The sequence below is a fragment of the Rhipicephalus sanguineus genome, chromosome 2 (assembly GCF_013339695.2).
Source record: "Rhipicephalus sanguineus isolate Rsan-2018 chromosome 2, BIME_Rsan_1.4, whole genome shotgun sequence".
In the NCBI taxonomy this organism is placed as follows: Eukaryota; Metazoa; Arthropoda; class Arachnida; order Ixodida; family Ixodidae; genus Rhipicephalus; species Rhipicephalus sanguineus.
Window position 1 is genome coordinate 175,719,508 of NC_051177.1, and position 22,402 is coordinate 175,741,909.

The 22,402-nt window shown below is 47.5% G+C and overlaps 1 protein-coding gene across 1 annotated transcript; it reads left to right on the plus strand.

The window, feature by feature from the left end:
* Positions 1 to 662: 662 nt before the first annotated feature.
* On the plus strand, positions 663 to 22,197 carry LOC119383871 (uncharacterized). The gene is made up of 7 exons (XM_037652147.2): positions 663 to 1,214; positions 6,446 to 6,574; positions 8,889 to 8,961; positions 13,538 to 13,709; positions 18,249 to 18,514; positions 19,999 to 20,097; positions 21,755 to 22,197. Exons 1-7 carry the CDS (start codon positions 1,030 to 1,032, stop codon positions 22,142 to 22,144), a joined length of 1,314 nt encoding a protein of 437 aa, XP_037508075.1. The 5' UTR covers positions 663 to 1,029; the 3' UTR covers positions 22,145 to 22,197.
* The last annotated feature ends 205 nt before the right edge of the window (positions 22,198 to 22,402 follow it).

Genomic DNA, 22,402 nt, shown 5'->3' on the forward strand with positions numbered 1-22,402 from the left:
CTTCCACTACACGTTGCCGGGCTAGTTGGCTCAGTTGTTAGGCTATGAAATGCTCCAAAATAATACGGAACGTGCGTGCGCGATGGCACCTTACATTCTAAAAAGTGAACTTGTCCTGAATAAACTTGCCAGTTGTGAGTGCCGCTTAATATTTTCCCTGTCTTGTCCTTCATCGATCACGTCGTACACTTCGCATCTTTATCGATATAGGAAACAGAACACTAATCAAGCACTAACCGACGGGTCACTGGAGAAATCCAAACGAGATTATTAGCTTTGTTACGTTGTTTGCTTGTTGTTGTTGTTGTGCTTTAGTGGACGCTTCTCTCTGCGGTAAACCGGTGCCGTCACACAAGGCTGGCGTTTGCGTATCGCGCTCACTGCAGACACCTCTGTATTCAATTTTATCGCGCGCCCAAATCTAGGTATACACACAGAAAGGCCAACTCGGGGAGAAGATCGGTGTCCGTCGGCCGCTGCGAAATCGCTGGCGCGGAAACGACACCGCTGAGCGCTCGCTGCGCTGGGCGAACAACCGGGCGCCTCTCTTCAACGACTTCACGCGGTTTTTTGGCGCCATGCAAATGTACGGTGAGAACGAAACAAAGAAAGAAAGGGACGAGCGCGAGGGTGTACACGTTCTCCCGGCCCGTCCCTCGCAGCTTGAGTGGGCACCGGGAGCACAGTTCGGACAAAAGGACGTCGACGCGAGAGCGAGACCGACGACGACGACGACGACAATCGAGGAGACGCCGCGGTGCTACGGCTCTCCGGAGGAAGGGGACTGGTTGTAACAGCAGCGCGAAAGAAACGAGAATCAAGGTCACCTCTCTTCGCCTCCCTGCAGCGTCTTCCGTCGCCCCACTGGGAGTACTTATATAAAAAGCCGGACCTGTCCCAAGTACAGCCCATGCTGTGCAGAAGGAGAGCCGTGCCCCGCGCGCTCGCACGACCGCGCATCTGGAATCGCCGAGCAGTAGGAACTGCATCCCGCGTTCACACAAGACTACGGTCGTACAGGATCTCAGTATGAGTCGCCTTCCCACCGTCGCCACGGCCGCAAATGCCCTCTTGTTTCTGCTGACCGCGGGACTGTGTGAAGTGGATGCGGCAGCGTCCACGTCCGGGGTGACAACGCCGTCTACGACACCTGGGTCGAGCCCGAAACCCACGACTCGAAGTACGGAGTACAAGAACATGGACAGCCACACACTGTGCGTATGAACGTCGGGGAGGTCTTTCAGAGCTTTTTCTTTGGCACCTACGACCGTGTTTAGAATGATGACTGGGCTTGCGATAAAAAAAATTCATGGCTATACTTGTGGAGAGAGACCTGACATAGGAGTGTGTTTAACACAACTGATGTAAAAACATGTTCGAGTTACTAGAGTGGCGACAAAATTCAGGCTGTTGGTGAGCGCTCGTCATGTGTCGTCCTTATTCGTCCTGTTTTATTACACGCTGTTTTTACCTAAGAATAAATAGCGAATATAATCAGTTCAGACCTCTATGAGGCATTAGCCCTGAAGAGGAAAGGACGTGTACCCTGCAAATTCAGATTCAGTGATTCACTTCATTTGATATTGAGCTACAATGTTAAAACAATGTAATCGTAACTTTCAATGCGCCCAAGTATGCCGTTCAGAATGTGCACACCTTCTGTTACGAGGAAAACCATACAACATCTAGGATGAATACGAAGAGAAACGTCGCTTCCTACTCTTCTGCACAGGAACTGCTTTCAGAGGAGCAAATGCGAGCAACGTCATACTAACAAGAAGAAGCTCAATGATCAAACAGAAGGGTTCATATATCGATATGCGAGACTGTGTCGCCTACCTCTCAGAGAGACTATTATACGCTACCGAAGCCATCAGCTACTTCCCATCAGTGCCGTATTCATTTATAGCAAACCGTTAAATATTCTGAGATACAGAAGTTTCTTCAGCCCCTCCTCTGGACAAGGCGTGGAGAACGCATCTGAAAAGAGCGTACAGTCGTGTCATCATTGAAAGGTAACGTTACTGACGTTCAATGTTCGGCCCTTCATCCGCAAAAGAAACGCTTTTTCATTTGGGCGTCCTTAGACAAGTCGCGTCTGTAACATCACCTGTGACTTTTCAATGATTTCCCTGCTTCTGCTAACACTTGCTTCACTATTGCACCCTCGAATTTGACGCTGGCAGCGTTGCATGTTCTTTGAGCTGAAGCAATGCTTGTACTTGGACAACTTGTGAGTGAGACGAATATACGAGCGAGTGGTGTGTTCATTCATGTGAATTTCTTTTTATTTGCTCAGTGAGAATCTCGGAAACCAAAAAGTACTCCGTTGTTGATTCCTAAACACTTCAGCTGTATACAAAATTACGCAAACAGCGCAAAAAAAACGCAAGTGTTTTAGCCATTAAATAGCACATCAGCATGTGAAATTTCAGCTTTTCTGGCTTATAAGACAGAAGATAATGATCCTTTATAATAGTTCGCTATGTGCCCCCGGCAATCTTCTTTCTTTAAAGGTTTAGGATTCACTATTGCATTACATCAGATTTCATGACTGAAAACAATGGCACAATTTTCCCTGTCTATGTCACTTATGAATTTATTGCAAATGCTTTCATCGTCTGCTTTTTCGTTAAAGTCATCGCCACTATTGTTTCTCTCGCTTGACATGAATTTTGCTGATTTCGCACCTACCAAGCATATTCCACTAACCAGGTGAACTACTTCTTAGAACTTTGGCAACGGTCTTACTTTTAATACATGAGCAAAGCACCAGCAGATAATCATTTATGGATGCCTGTAAACCTGCGTGTTAGATGCGAAGTATCTTATGGCGGAGTTCAATCCGGTGGTGGTGGTGTTGTGCGGCGTGACCACCCTTACTGCGCATGCGCATACCCTCTCCACTCACTCTCTCCCCTCCCCTCCCCACTTCCCCTCGTCCATCACCCTCTCCACTTCCGCTCTCTCCTCTCCCTCTCTCCTCTCCCCTTTCGCTCTCCCATACCCCCGCCACTTCCCTTCTCCCCTCACCCTTTCCACTTTTCCTCTGAAACGCGGGCTAGACATGCCGAAATTCTCTCCTGCGCAACGCCGCGATGAGCACCAGCGCATGCGCGTCCCCTCCCCCTCTCTCTCCTCTCCTACGCTGCCCCCCTCTCGCACACCTGCCGACTGCGTTCCCCGTTCGCCCTGTGAGAATTAACGGCCATGCTAGAGGGTAGACAAGACGCCCGTAGCGTTCCTCTTCGCGTTCCACGACGCCAGGTCGGTAGCATGCCCAAAGAACGCCAACGGAACGCGATCGTGCAAGTGCTCCGGCTTCGCATCGCCTCATGGTCCCCTTTAGCGGGAAATGTTTATATTTGTCATTTCTCCTAATAGTGTTCAGTAATTTTTTGCGATTTTCTGCAACATACGTGTTCGCCTTAAACGACGAACTGTACATTGCGCTGGTGTGTAAGCGTTAGGACACGGGTGTCGACGCCGCTCTGGACATTGCTTTGGATTAACAACTATGTCTACACCCTGATATCTCAAGAACAACTAAAACCATTTATAAATACGGTAACTAATTAAGTACATGTTTTGATGACGTTCAGAGTTTCTCTACAACAACGCGATACGCTAGTGCACAATAGATCGCTCCAAAAAGTCATTTAGGCCAGAACGCCCTTTCCTCTCCATCAGAAAAGGAGAGAGAGGGCATAACACTACACGTGTGGAGATAGTAGTTCCGTTGTTTTGATTACATTTTTCTTCTAGCAGGTATACTGATAGCATCAGATTTCGCTTTGCATTTAGAGAAGGTATTCGGGAATATTTGCTCAGTACAAGCATTAGAACAACATAACTTGAACATTAGGCACAGTGACGGCAAATTTAAGTGCCTTCGCTCATTTCTTGTCCCAAAAAAAAACGTGACGTAAGCATGCTAAAAGACAGGGTGTGCAAACACGGACACAAGAAAGAAGTCAGGACACCGCAAACGACGTAAGCACATAATACTTATCTCTATGTTAAACTATTTATGGCACTCGTGGTAGGATACTAATTGGACCTTTGCAACTGGACGTTGCGTAAATTGCAAGCTCAGCTTCTCAAGTTCGCAGTCGAGCATCCTGCGACTAAGCATAATATATGATAGAAAAGTATGTCATAGTTATTTTAGTTAACCGTGGTAGAAAGATGATTTAGTCAAAGTCAATGTTTACTACTCGTTCTGAAGTGGGGGTCGGCGGACCCCAGGGGTTCCACGAAGCCGTTTTGGGGGGTCCGCGAAACGCATCCTCGAAAAAAGAGAAGAAAACGCGTTTGGGGGGGGGGGGGGCACTATGTGCCGTAACAACGGCCCCTTCGGATTTTTTTTTTTATATTCACCGCTCAACACTACTGCATTGCGGTAGAGCTGGCTTATGCTTCCCCTTTCTCCATGAGATGGCTATACATCCTTTGTTGCAGTTTTCTACGACATATGCATGTGAACATACTTTTTCTAGGCTTGCATATTTGAAGAGCACACACAGCTAGACACAGGTTGAATGTGGCTGCACACCGAACAAGTTGTTGGCAAGCTGTTGAGATCGAATTTGCGTGGCACTTTAGTTTGACCATTCTTTGCCAGGGAGGAATAAAAGGCACAGGTCTATTTCACGCTGCATGCTGTATTATTTATGAACCCGCCCCCCATTTTTTACTCTCTGCGAGGGTTCCCTCATGATTTCCACCAGTCCGAATGGGTTCCCAGAAACGTCCATGGCTGAGAAGCACTGGTTTAAACTGTAGACTTATCTGCGTCAGGGGAACAGTTTTCCCGAGATGCGTTGTCAACAAATCCCTACCTTCAATCCCTACCTCTTCTCTACCTTCAATGTGGCAGAACAGTAAGCCGATATGCCAAGTGAACCGAATACATATTGTTGAAGAAAAGGGGGAGAGATAAGGGGAGGGAGAAGACAAGAAAAAGAGCATGTTCATTTTCTATAGCGGACTTTGCAATATATCTTAACATGCGATTTGCTCGTGCTAGTTCATACAAATTCTGATGGTAGGGAACGCAGGCTCATAGGGGCACTAGAACACGCAATCCTGTCTTCTGGTGTTCTTCTAACAAAATAAAAATATGCAGCTTACCGTTATGACCTTGGAATACTTGGTTACAAAGCCTATAGCAACAGCTTGGATTGCGGTCCATTGTCCATTATAGGTGATTCTGGAACCCAGCGTTTGCTATGCTGCTTTTAAGTCAATTAGATGATGTAACATAATCTTTGCAACAAGAAAAAAAAATATTTCGAACAACGAGTTCCAAAGCGCTCCGAAGCATATATAAATAACAGAAACACTTGAACCGTTGATCATATTTCGGCCACAAGCGGCTGTTTACTCGCCGCTATTGTTCATTTGCGCGTTATTTGTTTGGCTAGACACACGTTCGGACGAAGGAGTTTGTTGGCATAGCGTGGCTTTGCAACACTTTGTTAGAAAGCTAAGCGGCATATTTTTATTGCGCATAAGTTCGCCAAATAAGATGTTCCGGCTTAGTCAACGCTTTCGTTCCACTATTGTTCCTCACTCCGAGGAAGTGACCATATTCTACGCAAATACTTGTGGCGAAGGACGACTGCGCAGACCGATGAAGTCTCGTCCTGCCGAGAAAGAGCAAACCGACACGACCGCCATGTCTCAGAAGCTTGTTGAATCAACCGAACGCGAATTCTTGGAGACGCGTGCCAGCGACAGCCGCGCTCCTGAGAACGCTAGCGTCTCCGTGGTTGTTATGTGACGCCGATGATGCTGCCGCTACATTACATTCAATATTACCAAGTAGCGAGTACCTCAGTAAAACATTTCTGGTGATACGAAAGGTAGCGTGCACCGCAATGCAAAATTTAAAGACATCTTCACGCAGGCGTGGGCATTCAATGCTCTGTCAACACACTGCTCTCGTCCAAAATATAACACGGGCAAACATTTTCAGACTAATATAGGAATTTAGCACACTGCAAGTGCTTATGGAGAAGAAATTAAATCTAGTAATTTTACCTGCATTAGTTAGGTATTTACAGGAACACTCGCTCTGCCACGGACAATAAAATCGGCGGAACAGGTATATCATAAATACCGTTTCTGGTTTATTGCTCTGTTTACATTTGAAATTCAGTTGACTGAAACGTAACATGGTCGAAGAAACACACAGCGCCGGCCAAGGTAAACATGTATTCATAAAAAAAGAAATTTCGGCTCCCGCGCGGGAGACTTGTTCATAAATCTCCCGTCCTCTGGAGCGGGAGCCGGAACGTGTTCATTTACTATTACATTTTTACTTTGGTCGGTGATGCGGGTTTCTTCGTCCATATTATTCCCCCACAACATGGGATTCCGTCTAGCTCTCTCTCTTCGTAAAACGTAACATTTTCTTCGCTTTCTTAACTTCGTTTCACAGGGAGCGGACGCTGTCCGAGCTTCGCTACGGCGTAGAGCTTCTGGTGAGCAAGGTTACCCTCCTGGAGCCTAGGTTAAGTCGCATGGACACAGCCATAGGACGCCTCGAGAGGGCATTACTTCGAGAGAGGTGAGTGCATATCTGCCTGTTTCATTGCGTGCAAATACTCTTCTTTACGCGCCGTAGTGGCTTGGTCATATTATGGGTAGCAGCACCCTCGTGTTTCTGAGCACGATGGGACGGGTTAAAGAATAATATCTGGGGTTTTACGTGCCAAAACCACGATACGATTACGAGGCACGCCGTAGTGAAGGGCTGCGGAAATTTCAGCCACCTGGGGTTCTTTAACCTAAATCAAAGTATATGGGCCTTAGCATTTTCGCCTCCGTCAAAAACACGGCCACCACGGCAGAGATCGAACCCGCGCCGTTTGGGTCAGCAGACGGGCACCGTAAACACTGAACCACCGCTAGGGCTAAGCGTACGGGTTCGACTCCCCGCGACGGCGGTCGCACTTTTATGATGGCTAAATGGGAAAACAACCGCGTAGTTAGATAGAAATGCCTGTTAAAACTCCGGTGCCGCACATTATTCTGCACTGCGGCGTGTCTCTAAATCATATCGTGGTTTCGTCCCCTAAAGCCTCGCTATTTAACTGTTACAGTACCGATATCGTCTACCGTGTATACCGTAAGACCTAGATGAATTACGGCACAAGAGCAATTGCAGCTGTCTTAGTTTGACCGACTTTACTTCCCTCATTCATGCCAGCGTAGGTGATGTGCGTAAACTGGTACGTGCAAGTTTATTTGTATGGTTGTCAAAATTACTAAGCCGTCTGGTCATGCGAAGTTACGTTTTTAAACATTTCTCAGCACCAAACGTTATCAGCGCCGAGTTCTTTATGCAAAGGCAAATTGAGCTTAAGGGTGCCACATTTTGGAGCAATAATGCCCCGTCGCTTCTCGATTCATTAGGGTGTCCGTAGCTACTCGTAGGATACGGTTCCTGCAGTCATTAACATTAGGGCGTCTGAAATTTGTTATACAAAACGTATACGAAACAGCGTAAGTGACATAAGGAATGAGTGAAAGGTGAAGACGCATTTGGCTGCCCTTTGTCACAAGCCCGAATCTACAAAAAAAAATTTCTCCGTGGTCTTGTCGTATGGCAAATTCGTTGTTTTGATAGATAGCTTTCCTCCGCACCACCGAACAATTACTTCAGAACTCTCTGTCACCAACAATTGTGTGCGTGAAATGGATTGCAAAGGGTGTCTTTATTTTTATTAGAATGTCAAACTTTGTATACAATTGAGAACCTTCAGAGGAAACATTGACTCAATATAATCATTTTTCGATTCAATATTATCACGTGGTCGTGACATCGACGAAGACCGCAGGCGACGTCCAAGATGAAACTCTTCATTTGGCCGAACTTGTGGCCGAGAAACGGAAAGTTAATTTACAGCGATACACACGGTATGCACTGATAGCGGCGAACAGAGCGTCGACCGTCGATCAACTCACAAGCGGTGAAGCACGTCGGCATTTACACATGTGCCGTCGAATATTCCAGCGTTATCGCTGGTTGTCGCGCAAGCTCTAGAGTAAGCTCGAGTGTTGGCGTCCTGGGCGCAATCTTAGCAAAACGATCTACAATAATCGCGAGGCTTCTCGAACAATGAGGCGCGGTTTGCGCTGAGCGTTGCTGACAGTCTTTGTGGGCGAAAACCGAATACAGCGAAAGTGATATAAGAAACACACCTGGCAATATGCAATGCGCGTCACACCGCTCATATGGAACAGAGCATTGTGTTCGTTTCAGCAGACACCGCTGCGCTGCGTTACTTTTAAAGGAGCAGAGCATTTTTTGTAATGGAATAATGGTGCTGTTTCAAGTCTTTCTTCGGCGCTCTGTTACCGACCGCATTTCTCTTTTCATATGCCATGATGCAGAAAAAATTTGTCGAAGTCTAAAAAAGCATGCTAGTTTTCTAGCATACGTGCGAGATATATCTTAATGCAGTTCCGGTCACCACTTCAGGTGTGTTAATTATTTTAGGTTTCTAATTCCTGGTTTTTAACTCATCTCCGTCCTGTTAATCGTACTGTGTTTTCGACTTTCCATTATAGCCTATATAAGCAACGCTTTATACACAAGTTCTGTCACAAATCATCGTCGACATTGTGAATACCATAACCACTTCCTGGAAAGATGCGTAGTGTGTTGCGCATCGGAGCATTAGGTGAAAGACGTGCTTGCGAATTACCTTCTAATGTTGATTATGCTGCCATTTGTTGCAATACACGCTGTGTAAATTTGTCCACTGTAATGCGTAACGTCCAACAAAGCTGCGGTTACTTCTTGCAAGGCAGTTTTCACTGTATTGCAATGGCCGATTCCTACGAAAGAGGAGTCAGCTCTACTTTTCCTCTTTCAGCACTGCATCCGAAAGCAACTCAGGGCATCAGACGCGTTTCCCGCCAAGGCCAATAGGATACGCGTCCGGCAAGGTGAGTCATTGCGATGAAGCAATGGTACTCTTCGTTTCATTTTAAACGGCATTTGTCCATGGGGACAGAACGTGTAGTGATGTCTTAAAATCATGATATCTGAGAACAACGGAAACAATCCAGTCACTTCCACGCCGCTAAAACCCTCGGACAGCGAAGCAGTCACCCTTTTCGTCAGGCACTAATATTTTTCCTCCTAAGGTTCGGCAAAGTTTTCCATGAGTATTTGATACGCCCCTCAGCTGGTTCTTTAAAAACGTCTCTCCTCGTAAGCTGGTATTGGCACCGGCGAAACGATGGGCAGCGTCGTCGCCGTCGTCTCGTCGCTAGAGCGCAGCGTCTCGGGCACACCATGGCCGTTCAACGAACATGACAACGTCGAAGCGTAAATGACCTCCGCAGCAACGCGCGTGATTCGCTGAGAGACGGGAGGGGCGAGTTGCCCACGTGGCCACTCCCCTCTCAAATTCATATGCTTCCCATAAATTCATTTTGAGCAAGCGTAGGCGTATAGCCCAGTGGCTATGAAAATTGCTTTCGGACCTTCAGGGCCAGCTTTCAATCCTCGCTTGCCCAAGGAAATTGTTTTTGTTTTGTTTAATTCTTTATTCCCTGCCCCATTCAGTTACACCTCATCTCGTCGGTTGAGCACGTGAGTTTGCCGATGCCATCGATGGCGAATGACGACGAAACCGGCAAGGGGTCCACAAAGACTGCTTCGCTGTAACATGCCTGGCCATTTCTTTTACCCGAGGCATTTCACGTAATCAGACATTTGGGTGGCTACGGTGCCGTGTCTATGCTGCATTCCCATAAGATACGACGTAGGGAAATAAACGCTCATGTGTTTAGCCAGCGCAAAGTCCTGTCTGTCTGTCTTGTCCCGTTTGCCCGCGCTGTTTCCTGTGATGAAGCCATGCCAACAAGCTCAAGTTGATACCCTTTTGAAGACGTAGAGTATAACGCACTTATTAGAACCTCAATAATATGAAAGCTGGGTGGGCGACACATGGTGCGATGAGACACACACTGGACATAGTTGTTGGTTTCAAATTTCGTGGATGTTGCTTTACCCCTTCACAACACTTATGTGAAGAGCAGTGAGAGGTCAACCTATTAGACCCAAAACCGACGAGACAACGATGCCTCATCAAAAGGGTACAGGAAATAGCTATAACCCGCGTCTGCCTGCAATAGGCTGCCGACCGAGGTCGCAGAAGCGCTTGTTCAAAATGAATTTTTACTCTCTAGGCCATCCAGCTTGCCTAGGAGGCCGCCAGAACTTAAATATTACTGGCTGTCGTTTAGGCAGGGGTCCTTGTCCCCCCTCCGCTAGCTCCAAATAAAGTTATTTTCCCTCGTCTCCTGGGTAGTTAGTTAGTTAGTTAGTTAGTTAGTTAGTTAGTTAGTTAGTTAGTTAGTTAGTTAGTTAGTTAGTTAGTTAGTTAGTTAGTTAGTTAGTTAGTTAGTTAGTTAGTTAGTTAGTTAGTTAGTTAGTTAGTTAGTTAGTTAGTTAGTTAGTTAGTTAGTTAGTTAGTTAGTTATGTCATTACCGACCAAATTGGTCCACCAGTATGGGCACCAATTAACTTTTCTTGCTACAAAACTTCTATGTACAGAATTCAACTGCTCCTTCTGCAGGGTCATCCTCTGCCAAATGCCCCAGCCATTTTGGCAACCACCTAAAATATAACTGAACAAAATTGCGCTACATTACAGCATTGGAAACGGTGAACTGCTGCAATATTACGAGTAAAGAATTTTTACTCACGTGCAAACCTGCCGAATTCCGCACGATGTCGTCTGAGTAGCGAACATCGCAAAATTTATTTTAAACGCATTGTTTCTCGCAGCAACACCAAACTTCGTATACGTGTTCAGCAAAGATTTCTCTAAAGTGTTGGTGATTCAATAAAATTATTTCAATTTCACCAAAAAACGTTGCGTTTGTCTTCCCTTTCTCCCATAATTTTGATCTATGTTTGAATATCTGAGTAATCAATGCTAATTCTACGCGAGATACATTTTGTGTTAAAAATATTTTCCGACCTTTGAAGCTTGTAAATCTTAAGAGAGAAAACACAAACTCTAGAAAATTGGCATTTCTGTTCACATTGAGATGCTATCCATACCATGCAGCGCCCCATTAAAATATCTGCGTCAAAAGAAAATAACTTGGTCTTTTTATATGGCAAGCTTTCATCACCACGTTTCTTGTTTTGAGCGAGAAATTTTTTTTTTAGTTCATCCTTGACTGCAGTCTTCCATTAGTCCACATGACATCTTCACTGTACGTCACGTCGGCACTCGCGCTTCACGCTGTCTCTGCACAGTGTGTCCAATGGCAGTCGTCACTCGCAGAGCTGGGAGGCCATTTTCTGTCGACTGTGTTACCTTGTGCGGGATATGGAGTAGAACAACCGTAGAATCACTCGATTCCGTCGGTGTAATCATAAAAGGCTTTTATATACACAGAGGCCATGATGCCCGTCAGGTTGCTTTCTTTTTTCGCCTGAATGAAACTGGCTCATACCCACGAGGGGGATTGGCCACACTCTCGATTATGAAGGCAATTGCAAACCCCCGTTTTCTCCTCTCGTGCGTGCCGACGCTTCTTCCTCTCTGGATCCGCTGGCACTTGCGATGGAAAGAACAGCGACCTAAAAGATGGAATATATCCTACAAAGGACTACCAGCGATAAATTTTCTACATTCCATCGCCTAATGTACTGTACGACCACCTGACTTTGACAAGAAAGTTACGCATAAGATCTCCTGATATCTCAGTTACACTGAACCCCACTGTTTTCTCTGCGTGGCCACAGTACCGTTTGTCGACGTGCTGCCTTGCTCTGGATAAGACGCGAGGTCTTCCATTCCATCACAAACCAGATATGATGGGATGCGAGGCTTTGTGGATATACTCCACCCCTCTTAACTGTCAGAACTATTGACGGGCTGAATGTCTTTGCTTTTATTATTATAGTTATTGTTTTGTGGTGATGTTCTTCCCTTTTACTGCCATATCTGCTGTGACTAAGTTACCTCGTATGTATTTCTTACACTGGAGGTCCCAATTCTGTCCCTGGCTCTGAGACGTGTTCCGATATATTCAATTTTGTAGTAACAACCTTGTATGCAGTAAAATATCATTCCGACTCTGACAGTCGGGCATTTCTAGAAAGAAAAGAAGATAGGGTACCGGCGTAACGGGCGGGTTTTGCATCGGCAGGTCCTCCGCGGTGGCGGATAATGATACATGTACAAAGGAAAGAAGATGACTTTGAAGGGCTCATTTTTTCTTTGTTAGACACAATATTATTGATAACTAACAGACAATAATGCCAAGGCGTACTTGGCATTATTGTCTGTTAGTTCTCGTTAATATTGTATCTAAGAATGATACATGTACACTGACATTTGTAATCACTCTGACTCTATCTCTTATGTCTCTGTTGTATGTCTCGCATGCCTCTGTGTGTTCGGCACAGGTTTGCTATCCGTCAAGGCTTTCAGGTCATCAGCAGCGGTCTCCTCTTTGCTTCTGAGATCAAATTGCTCCTCTAAACGTCTCTGTCGTGGCCGGTGTGGGCGGAGCGATAAGGCAATGGCCCATTCTGTAATCCCCTACAGTGCGCCTTTCATTCTAGCTTCCTCATTGCAACAGCTTGTCTCTGGCATTAGGATTTCCGCAACGACGATGCAGAAATAAAGCTATTGTGTAGACCCTTCATACGCAAATGTGTCTCTCGCATGTGTTTTCTGTACCAGGGCAAAGTTACAAGCACTCGCGCGGGAAGAGGACTATAACAAAATAGAAAACTATAGTGAAATTGTATCGTCAGAGTTAATGCAATTCATTGAAATCGTTGCGCGGGCTCGAAGAAAAACTGCATAAAGCTTTGATAAGGCAGCCTGTCGGCAACATTAATGCTCACCGATTTTCACCATTTTCTCACATCTATCAACTGGGAGCATGCCGCACGAGAGCATGTAGTTAATGGTAGTATATAGTGCGGAATCGTTCATGAGATAAATGTTTGCGTAATATTAGGACATATGTATACTATAGTATATTAGAACCTGAAGTGAAGTAGACGATCTCACAACTTTAGTGTTTGTCGTAGCTGCGGGACTTTCGTTACCGAGAGCGCACTTTAAGTTCACTTGACATATTAGTTGCATATGTAGCTTTAATAGTTTTTGTCATTTGCTGGAACGTTATGATCGCACTTTGTGTATGTCAACTCTCTCCTTTACTTTTAACGACGTGTTTCCTTTCCGATGTGTTCTCTCTTTCAAGACAGTGCGATTGGGCGTGTTGGTACAACATGATTACGAGTGCGTATCATCGCGAAGGACAAAAAGAAGACAGAAGAGAGGTTTCAGCGCTCTATGTACTCTGTTCTGTCCCCTCTTGTCGTTTGTGCTGATACGCAATCTGAATCACTCTTTCAGTTTCTTTTTTTCTTTTTGTATCTACTACATTGAACCCGAAGACAGCCCCAGTATTCATATAAGAACTAAATCTTAACAGAGAAACAACATATGGTCCGAACAATAACCGGATGCGCAGGGTTGCGGATCTTCGTCGTCGTCGCTGTCCTCAAGCGGAGACAAGGCCGCCACCGTCGAGTTGGCCTCCATAGGCGACCAGCTGAGAGACCTCAGGGACGAGCAACGCTTCTTCCGCCACATGCTCGGAGACCTGCGCAACTATACGACTCACAGCTCCGATCGGATCATCGGTAAGCGACGACACGGTAGGAAGGGCCACGGTTACTCGCTCGAAATATAATCTCGAAAAAAACAATGTGTAAAAGATCACCTTTAACACTTGGGCAAACGCTCCCGAAAGCAATGCACCCAGTCGAGTGGGTTTCGCCGAAAACGTTTTTTGAATAATAAATATAACGATGCGAACCGGCAAGGATTATAAGTTCTTATCTTTAAATTCCTTACTTTCGCAACCGCGTTTGCCACGAGCGTAGGTAAACTCTACTCACTAACCATCTGCCGGCACAGCCTGCCATGACTGCGGGCTTGCTCGTTGGCGTGGCAACTCATGTCCAGGAAAAACGGAAGGAAGCATTAGAGACTAACACGCCGAGGAAGTATCGCGTTAGTTCTCTTCAGAAGATGGCTTCCACCTACAAGCGCCGCAAATTCTGCATTAAAGTTAGTGTGTAATTGGGGCCATTAGATGTGCACCTGGCGGTAGAGACTGTATGAGGGTTGGTGAACGTTGGTTGTACGGAAGTGCACAGTACACACTCACGGAATGCCGAGACACAATGCCTTGGTATGTGTTTAGCTGTAACTGCTGATTCGTTCTTTTACGGCTATGCGCTTGCGCTCCCATATTATCAATCTAGAGAATATGCTCGGTGTACTAGTCAAACCAACACACAGCGCGAAGACGCACTCGCACGAACGCGGTCGTTCCTGATTAGTTGCCATTGCCAATTGTATGCTTGAACCATTTGGAGTCACTTTATGCTAAGCGAAGTGTATTGCTATTCTAAACAAGAAAGATTATTCTCTTAAATTTACCAAGCGACTTAGCTCTCAATTTTAGGATGTACATTCTGTTTGCAGTCCGCGGGCCTTCATCTCTTAATTGAGGCACCTTTCAATATGTAGAGTATCATATTTTCAGTACATTTAGAAAAGACCACCTTGTTCAGCCCTTATACTTCTGGTCTCAACTTCCACTGCAGGTCAAGTTTATAGTTTGTAGCGGCATCATCATCATCGCTCACGATCATCATCATCGTTTTTTCCATTTACGCGCCGCGCCTCTCGCGCAGCTCATGCTCAGAGCTCGAGGCGCGAGGAGTTGAGAACGAGCTCACGCTCCTGGGGGCTCGACGCCGGCAGCCGCTGCCGCTCTGCTGGTACTAGGGCCTTCTAATAAAGTAGCGAGAACGGCACGGCCACTTCGGCCGCCTTGACGTCTCTCACTCTCGCTACAATTGGTGACCCGGAGAACACGCCCTTCCAGCGGCCCCTGCCATGCTTCCGCGACTCTGCCCTCCAGTTTCGCCGTTTCACCCGGCCTACCCCCGAGCGTGGTTTATGCAGCTCGACGCCTGCCTCGCGGTGAATGGCGTCACCGAGCAGCCACTCATGCACGACATCCTGCTTGACACCATCCCGGCTGAGCTGCGTCATCTGTCCGCGGCGTCGTCATCCCGCCCGCAGCCATACGACGACCTCTGCGCTGCGGTGCTGGCCCGCTACGGCGAGACGTACCGCCCGCTACCGGGGACCCGTGAGTTCCGGGTTTCCCCTACGCCAACGCGAGCGGTACCACCCGGCCCGCAGCCCTCCCATGACCGCGACCTACCTTCCCCGGCTACGTCTCTATCCACCTCTCGTCCGGCCACCAGCGCAGTGGTTCCTGCGCCGGACGACCCGCCCGACGATGTTCAGGATCCTACGCCCGGGGTTCCCGCGCCCGACGACGTTGCTGCTGCCATCGACCAGTCCGCCACGAGCCGCGTTTCTTCGACGCCCTCGGCCGACGGTCCATCAGGCATGCCGGCCATCCGCCCGTCGTCCCTGTCCTCGCCGGCTCACGACACGTTCCTGATCTCAGCTTCCACGCTGGCTACCTTGCCGCACGACCTGCAAGCTGACACGGACAACCTCTCGCCCGCTGTGCGCCCCTCGCTCGCGGAGGTTTCGCCGTCGACGGTACCCGAGCGTGACCTTCCGTCGACCTCAGAGCTCTGCGTTTCTTGCCAGCAGCGATCCGCATCGCCCTCAACATCTCCCGCAGCAGCAGTGCGTGCCCCTCACCAACTTCGGCCGTACATGCGGGACGCGGCAACGATGACGGTATCGCCTGAGGATGACATGCCTGTTTCATCAAAGGCAGCACCGCATACAAATGTCACGCCTGCCACGACGGCAGACGTGCAGTATTCCGACCTGCGCATGGGCCCTCATGTGCCGTCTACCGTAGATGCTTCACCGAGCGCAGCTGCACCGTCAGAACCTGCAGAGACTACGCTTGCTCGGTTGCACCCCGGGTTTCCTCTGGAGCTTGTGACACACGACGCCGCCCACACGACATCTGAGCACCATCCAAGCACTCTGATCACAGCACCGACGATGACCAATCGCACCACAGGCGTACAGCGCACAATGCTACGACGTTTTGGGTGTCTCACGACACGACATGCCAGAACCTGTACAGGGCCGCATGCATGCCGGCGCCTTCGATGTGCCCCAACGCAATCCTCTGCGCTCAGCCCGCAATTCCGTCGCAAGGTGCCGCATTCTGCTCACGCCCACCGTACACGACGGCGTTTCGTCTCGCGCCGAAGACAACGTGCACCGAGTGCGCGCAGTGGTTCCCTTCGTCGATCTTGCCGGTGTAGCATCTGTCATCGCCTCCAGCCATTTTTGTCGATTCGGCTCCGACGTGTACGGCCTCGGGTGCATACGCTCCTGCCTACAGCGTCCATTCGTTGCGACCCCCGCCCTCTACGCTTCTCCCAGAGCCGCCCGCCAGAGACCCAATGGTTCCCGACAGTCCTTCACCGTTGACGACCTAGACTGCCCACGGACATTTTGTCTCGCGTCACCAGCCTTGTATATACGCCCCCATAGTTTTTCATTTCGGCTTCATTTCTGCGGGGGGGGGGGGGGGGGGGAGTAATCTGTAGCGGCATCATCATCATCGCTCACGATCGTCATCATCGTTTTTTCCATTTACGCGCCGCGCCTCTCGCGCAGCTCATGCTCAGAGCTCGAGGCGCGAGGAGTTGAGAACGAGCTCACGCTCCTGGGGGCTCGACGCCGGCAGCCGCTGCCGCTCTGCTGGTACTAGGGCCTTCTAATAAAGTAGCGAGAACGGCACGGCCACTTCGGCCGCCTTGACGTCTCTCACTCTCGCTACAAGTTTTTTTTTTATTTCATGAAATCTGCAACCCTGCTTGGCCAAAAACTTCCCCCTGAGCGGCCATAACGCAGCTATCATTTTTATACAGGATTAAAAACAATATTTCAATATGGAACGAAACCGGAAGACACAATGTAAAGCCGTCGATACAGGCTACATGGTTTATTCCGAGGACAGCTTTGAATTTCAGTAATATTACAAAAAAAGAAAGACATCAAAGTAATTTCCTAGCACACCCGCCTTAGCATCAAAGGTTCAGCAATCCCTCTATGTCTGAGTCCCACAGAAAGAACATCCGCATATGCCGCACTTCCACGGGACGAAATGCAGAAACACCCGTGTACTCAGGTCTAGGCGCACGTAAAGAACCCAAGGTCGTGAGAAATAATTTTGGAAACTCCTACTGCGGTGCACCTTACAATCACGTCGAAGTGCCAGCATGTAAAAACATTGTAATTTTTTTTACACTCACACGCCGTGCTACGGCAAAGAACCTCGGAAATTTGCAGCGCGTACGTTGCTCACGATAACTCTTCATCACGTCCTCATAAGTGCTTATTGGATATTTCCTACGTAAGCCAGTGCATAGCCAGCAGCATGTAGTTGTTTATAAATGAGCCACTCAAACAAGTTTAGGAAGGCAGCGCTTTAAGAGGTTTTTACACTCCATGGTTCTTAAAAGGCGATGCCAGCCAGTCGTCATGTCTAACATCTGAGCATATGAGCGTGATACATTTAATTTTATTTGTTCGTTTGTGAACGGCTCAAAGGAGGGGGAGAGGGAGCGACGGCTTGCAACAACGTCAGCATACTCAGCAGCATTTACAGTTTAATGAAGCGACAGTCGTCTGGCCATGTGGACTAGTGACGGTGTTTGGCGGGACACGAGTAAAGATATTGTGCGTTGTTATTCCAGATTTGACGTTGCTCTGTTTTACACGTTTTACCCTCCAGTCTCTGTTGTAACGTATCAGAAAACCATTCTACGAGCACATGAAGAGGTGCGACTGCCCCGAGTTAACATGGCAACTATATACGTTGATAGTATAATATAGTTTAGAGTGCGCCTTCTCTAACGGCCTTCTTTTATTTCATCTTGTTTCGTCTATAAAGGCAGCTATACGTAAGTGACTTGTTTGTCACGAGTAACTAGCCAACGGCCTCATTTATAAACCTCATCGTTAAACGTTCTCAAGAAGACAGTGTGTAAAGAGTTCTTACACGTAGTTAATGCCGCATTTAATGGTCGCATGTTATTCGGTTTTATACTCCAATGATTTCGCCATAATATTTAACGCTCCGTCATTCACGCACTGTGTAGCTTCGTCGTATTTTCAGTGCGCTTCTGGAATAAGTGTCAAGGCGTTGTGTGCAGCCAAGTTGGAGCAACGAGGATTCCTGCTTGCGAGGCCAGCGGTCAACATCCAGACGAGTCGGCCAGTCATCGTGGGCGGCAAGACGTCCGCCAACGGAGCGGCCCACTTACTGAGACCGCAACTGCTGCCCTGGGAAGCGCAGCCTTCTATGTCCTCTGGCAGCATGAGTTCCAGCGGAACGGGGAGTGCGAGGCCTCTGCATATGGTCGAGCTCAAGAACAACCACAGGTCACCCAGCGGAGCCACGCCTCCATTCCGTAGTCAGGTCAGTGTGCATCTACATGGGGGTGGGGGTACCTAAGCACTTCGACACGCTGTTGAACCCGAAATATTGCGCTAGACACAGCACCGCTTCCGCTTCGAGGCTGTTGATTCTGAACACCGACCACACTAAACACAAATTACAAATACAGAGAATCAGGTATCATCTATAGTCGGATATAAGGCATAGGCGTGCGCAGGGTTCCCCATCAGGGGGCGCAAAGGTTCATCGCAGCGCCCCCCCCCCCAACCTACTAAGTCAATGTATGGGGCAGATTTTTGCGCCCCCCCCCCTCTTAGGTGATTAGGGGGGGCGCCCCCTCTGCCCCCCCCCCCCCTGTGCGCACGCTTATGACAACTTAAGAAATCTGGAGAGACCCCGCGTAGAGTTACTGTATGTGCGAGCATATACAGTAACTGTAACCCCGCTCAGACGACCGAAGCGCGGCAGCCGATCGCATCCGCGACTAAAGAATTAGTGCCGCTCACACACTCGGCAATGTTCTCCGAAGGCGGGGTCACCAGCCGTCCGGCTCATGACGTCAGTCCGGAAAGCGCGCCCAATGGGGCACTGTTGTGTGCATCCGCCTTTGACGAGGAAATGCCGCAGACTTCTAAAGTTGTATCCGACTATAGGAACGCCGCAATGTCATTTCTGACACGTTTCACTGAAATACGCAAATGAAGATTGCATGTCTTTTAATTCCGATTATGTTAATTGCGATTTAAATTGTATATTTCAGGTATGCTTTTAGTTTTTGAATTTGGCTTTTGTGTTCCCTCGCAAAAAAAGAGGGAAATATGTATTTTTTGTTGCACTGTATCTGAGCAAATGTATGGGTGGAGGGACCCTAGTTAGGCAGAGGTAGTCTGCCTTTAGTCCCTTCAACCCGGCAAAATTTTCCTTTTGTCTAAATAAACTGAATGAAAACTTAATGAATGTCGTCCTTGCACAAAAATAGCAGGAAAAAATACACACTTAGAGAGACCACGGGAAGAATGCGTAAATATGCATTTCAGTAACGAATTGAAATTGATGTGAAGAACACTTCCTTTCAGTAATGTTAATTGTAAAAAGCTAAGATCAAACGACTTTGTGTCATTGTAAAATATCGGTTCAAAGTGTGTTATTACTGGAATCGTCCCGAAAAATAATTTATTGCTGATAACACAAAGAAAAAGGTCGAGGCGAAATTTTTATTTAATGGAGATGCGTCACGACAGTTATCCACCTAAGTCGAGCAAAATAATGTAAATACTACATTCACACCATGCTGGCCACATTGCTTTTTTTTAATTTTCATTGAAGTTTACTTACTGCGTGGATGATGGCTGTCAACTTAATTTGTGCGTTACAGAGTTACAAAACTTTAGTCGTGAGTGCGCTCAGTGCCTTGCTATATTCCTATGCAGTGACTCTTCCCAGATCCGTTTCTTTCATCCTTACAATGATATATCATCAAGCGTACTAACTTTCTCTCTATGCAGGGGACGGCCACTGCGCACCGTCGCCAGGATAAGGTGCGCGGCATCTTCACAGATTTGTTCGGCTCCACCCGCACCAACATCGCCAAACACTTGCGCCAGGTTCGTACCGCATGTCGCCACTATACTTCAATATAGACAGCAAAAACGGGTATGTGTATGTGCAAACTGTAACGGCTCGGCCTTTAACCAGTTTTCAATTCTGTACGATTCCCTTAAGTTTTTCGTTCGGATGAATCTCAACTCCGGACAGTAGAAAAAGCTGTAGAAGAGGTGGCCGTCAGACACTGCCTGAACGTCTCCTCCCTGTGAAAGACGTAATTTCACTCAAAGTTATCTCTCTCTCTCTCTCTCTCTCTCTCTCTCTCTCTCTCTCTCTCTCTCTCTCTCTCTCTTGCGCTAGAAACAATCTATGCACCAGCAGGGTCGCTGACGTAACCACCAAAAGCAATAAGCTTTTCTTTATTTATGACTGTACTTTATTACGACTACAAGAGGAACTTTTATACTTCCGCTGTTCTATTAAAAATTTCCAAAGCAGTCTAAACTTGACGGGTCGGCATGCAACTTTCAGCGTCATTTTTTAGAAGGAGGGGGGTGGGATGTTGCCGTTTTCTGACAGATCTGATTTTGCAAGATACTAACGCGTAGGCTATTTCTTGGCCTGTATTAAAATTACAATGCTCTAGCTTTGCCGCTATACACTCGCACAATTGGACTAACGCTGCTTCACTTGCATAGCTGCGGCAATTTTCAAAAATAAAGCTTGGCCCTTTTCAGCCTAAATACCACAAATGCTGCTTCGTTGAGCTTTCGACCATGCCATAAGAGATTCCTTTACCATGCTGAAGCATTAAACTGCAAGCATGAATAGCTTTTTTTAATATTTTCGCTACTTTTCACAGCAGAAGAGACGTCATGTACCTTGGAATTTATCCCGCTGTACGCATTTTATCCAAAAAACTTGAAGGCGCTGTACCGAATGTCATTTAATGCAATGTACCTCGCGGATTTCGAACACTATCGGTATTTGCGAACTAAATCAAAAACACTTATTTCGGGACACTCAGTTGCATGTGCACATTGCTAAGGCTCGGCAAACATTCCGTTCCCCATACCCTGCGACTACGCTGGATAAGCCATTGAAATTTAACACTATGAACTAAGTCTATGAACTTTGCTGTGCTTGTGAGCACTTATTTGTAGGTGCGGGAGAATATGTGATATCTCAGCACGAATCGAATACGAATAAAAATATTACAATAGCGAATCGTATTGAATATCGATTGTTTTACTAATTGCTCTGGAATAACGAACAATCCCTTCAACAATTAATATAAAACAATTTCGGCAGTCCCAGTATATAGAAACATTTATCAAAAATAGTGCGTTAGGAACAAATAAGCAAGATTTTCGCAAGCACAGAACTCTTCAAGGGGGTGTGAGCAATTCTTGTATAGTCACTAAATTCGGACTCCCAGAGTTACCTAGCCTGCTGTGTTATTTAACGGTCTCTTGGCTAGTGCATTTACTATGCTAGAAGGAATTGATGTTGTACTTTTGCACCATTCTTTTCTCGTTTATTTGAGTGCAGCTAGACGTTGCGAAATGTTGTCAACTATTCGAACAATATAATAATTACGAATACCAACTATTTGATTCTAACACGTAATCTAAGAGGGCGCTATTCGATTCGATATTCGAAATTTTCGAATATTCGCTATCCCTACTTATTCGATGCTTCTGTTCTTGTACGCAGGCAACGGAGAACGTGCGACGAGACACCGAAATTCCGCTGTCACGCGTCGCCGACTTGGCCGACTCGCTGGACGCCCAGACGCGTAAGCTGCCGGACCTGAGAGCCGAGCTGGCCGAGTCCGCGGCCGCCGCCAGAGTCCTCGAGCTGCGCGTCTTCACCGAAGACGCGTACGAGCCACTGCGAGCCGCGGCCTCCCTGGCGTCGCGAGCAGCAGCCGACCTCGAGAAGCGAATGCCGCCCATGCTGCAGAAGGTGGCCGAGACGGCCACGGGACTGCGTGCAGCCATTGGAGACCTACGGGGCGCCCTCGAGAACGCGACGGCGACTGTGGCGCCGAACGACTCCTACTACGTCGCCCTCAGCGAAGAAGACGACTTTTGGAAGCGCTAGTGTAGTGGATACACCTGTAATATAAGGTAGTGCGCTCGCCCTGAGAAGTCGTACAGTCGACGAGCATCGTTCCTGTTCGGTGCTTGACGTTAGTCGTAGGCAGCAGCCACGAAATATTCATATCTTAATAAGAATTGCCAAGGATCTCAGTTTCTTAGGCGCGACGGTGAAGCCGACTAGACAATATGGCGAGAAATATTGGAAGCAGTTTCGAATGAGAGCGCGGCATAGTTCCGTGCGTGAAGTGAACACGGCTGA